The 1,044-nt window shown below is 44.6% G+C and overlaps 1 protein-coding gene across 1 annotated transcript in view; it reads right to left on the bottom strand.

Annotated features, from left to right (window-relative positions):
• The window catches only part of BABINDRAFT_163903 (ferredoxin reductase family protein), a gene marked incomplete at its 5' end in the record, with an annotated part of 5,392 nt that overhangs the window by 563 nt on the left and 3,785 nt on the right, over positions 1 to 1,044 (bottom strand). Inside the window, one exon of the mRNA XM_019130174.1 lies at positions 3 to 1,015. Within this exon, the coding sequence (XP_018982332.1) occupies positions 3 to 1,015 (1,013 nt within the window). The remainder of the gene's footprint in view (positions 1 to 2; positions 1,016 to 1,044) is intronic.

Raw genomic sequence — 1,044 nt, 5'->3', positions numbered from 1 at the left:
ACGACTGGCTGTATTTCTGAGTTGGGGATGAGAACCCATAAGGTCCTTCGACACATACCTTGATGGTTGCAGTCTGAGAAGGCATGGAAACCAAGCGCTTGTACAAGCTCAGGGTGACACCACCTTTGACCTTGATGGCAAAACTGAGCTCATTTTCGTTGGAGGAAATTGCGGTAAATGGATGAGATTGCCAGAAACAAGCTGGCATCATGAAAGAAACAAATGCATACTGACCAGGCTGAGAGTTCCAGTATTTTGGCTTTGGCACCGTCACCTTCAAGGTTTCACCGGCGACTAACGTGACGCTCGCCTCCTTTATACCAAAGCTAAACATGCGAATCAATCTGATAACCCTATCCAATCCCCAAAGGCCAACAACTGACCAGGTGTAGCCTTGCCAGAAGAAAGGACCAATGTGGGTATGAACACCAATCAAAACAAACACAGCAAAGATGATATGAATAATTAAGAAGGTTTCGTAAGACTTTCTTCTCAACACAAGCATGCCTTGAATCATCATGAACCCCATCAAGATTGTTGCAACAGTACCCCAAATTACGTATGGCTTCTTCATTCTACCAGCATACTTATCAGGGGAAATACCAAAGGCAGATATGGTAATGGCAATGCCATGAACGGTAGACATGACAAAGAACATTCTTGAAAGATTCCTATGGTAGATGTTGAATCTGGAAAAGTTCCATCTGGTGATGTAGATCAAGAAGTTGTTTCTACCAGCAAACAAGATAAGCAATGGATATGTGAAGAGAGCAAGGACACCTGACCTGTCAGCCACGAGTCTACCGATCTCACCCATTGGGTGCTTCCAAATAGTATTTCCCTCCACATGGTGATGGCCAACACAGTTGGCCAAAATCATGTATGTCCAAAGTAAAAAGACAATAATGGATTCCATTCTGGTGGGAATGAGCGCCACCGGAACACCGAGAAACTTTAACGGCACATTTCTGTCCTTCTTGAAGGCCGCAGTGAGGGTGACGTACTTTCTAAACCACTTGGAGGAGGTGCCATTGAACTTTTGGG

The sequence above is a fragment of the Babjeviella inositovora genome (assembly GCF_001661335.1).
Source record: "Babjeviella inositovora NRRL Y-12698 unplaced genomic scaffold BABINscaffold_19, whole genome shotgun sequence".
NCBI lineage: Eukaryota > Fungi > Ascomycota > Pichiomycetes > Serinales > Babjeviella > Babjeviella inositovora.
This window is presented reverse-complemented; position numbering and strand designations above follow the sequence as displayed.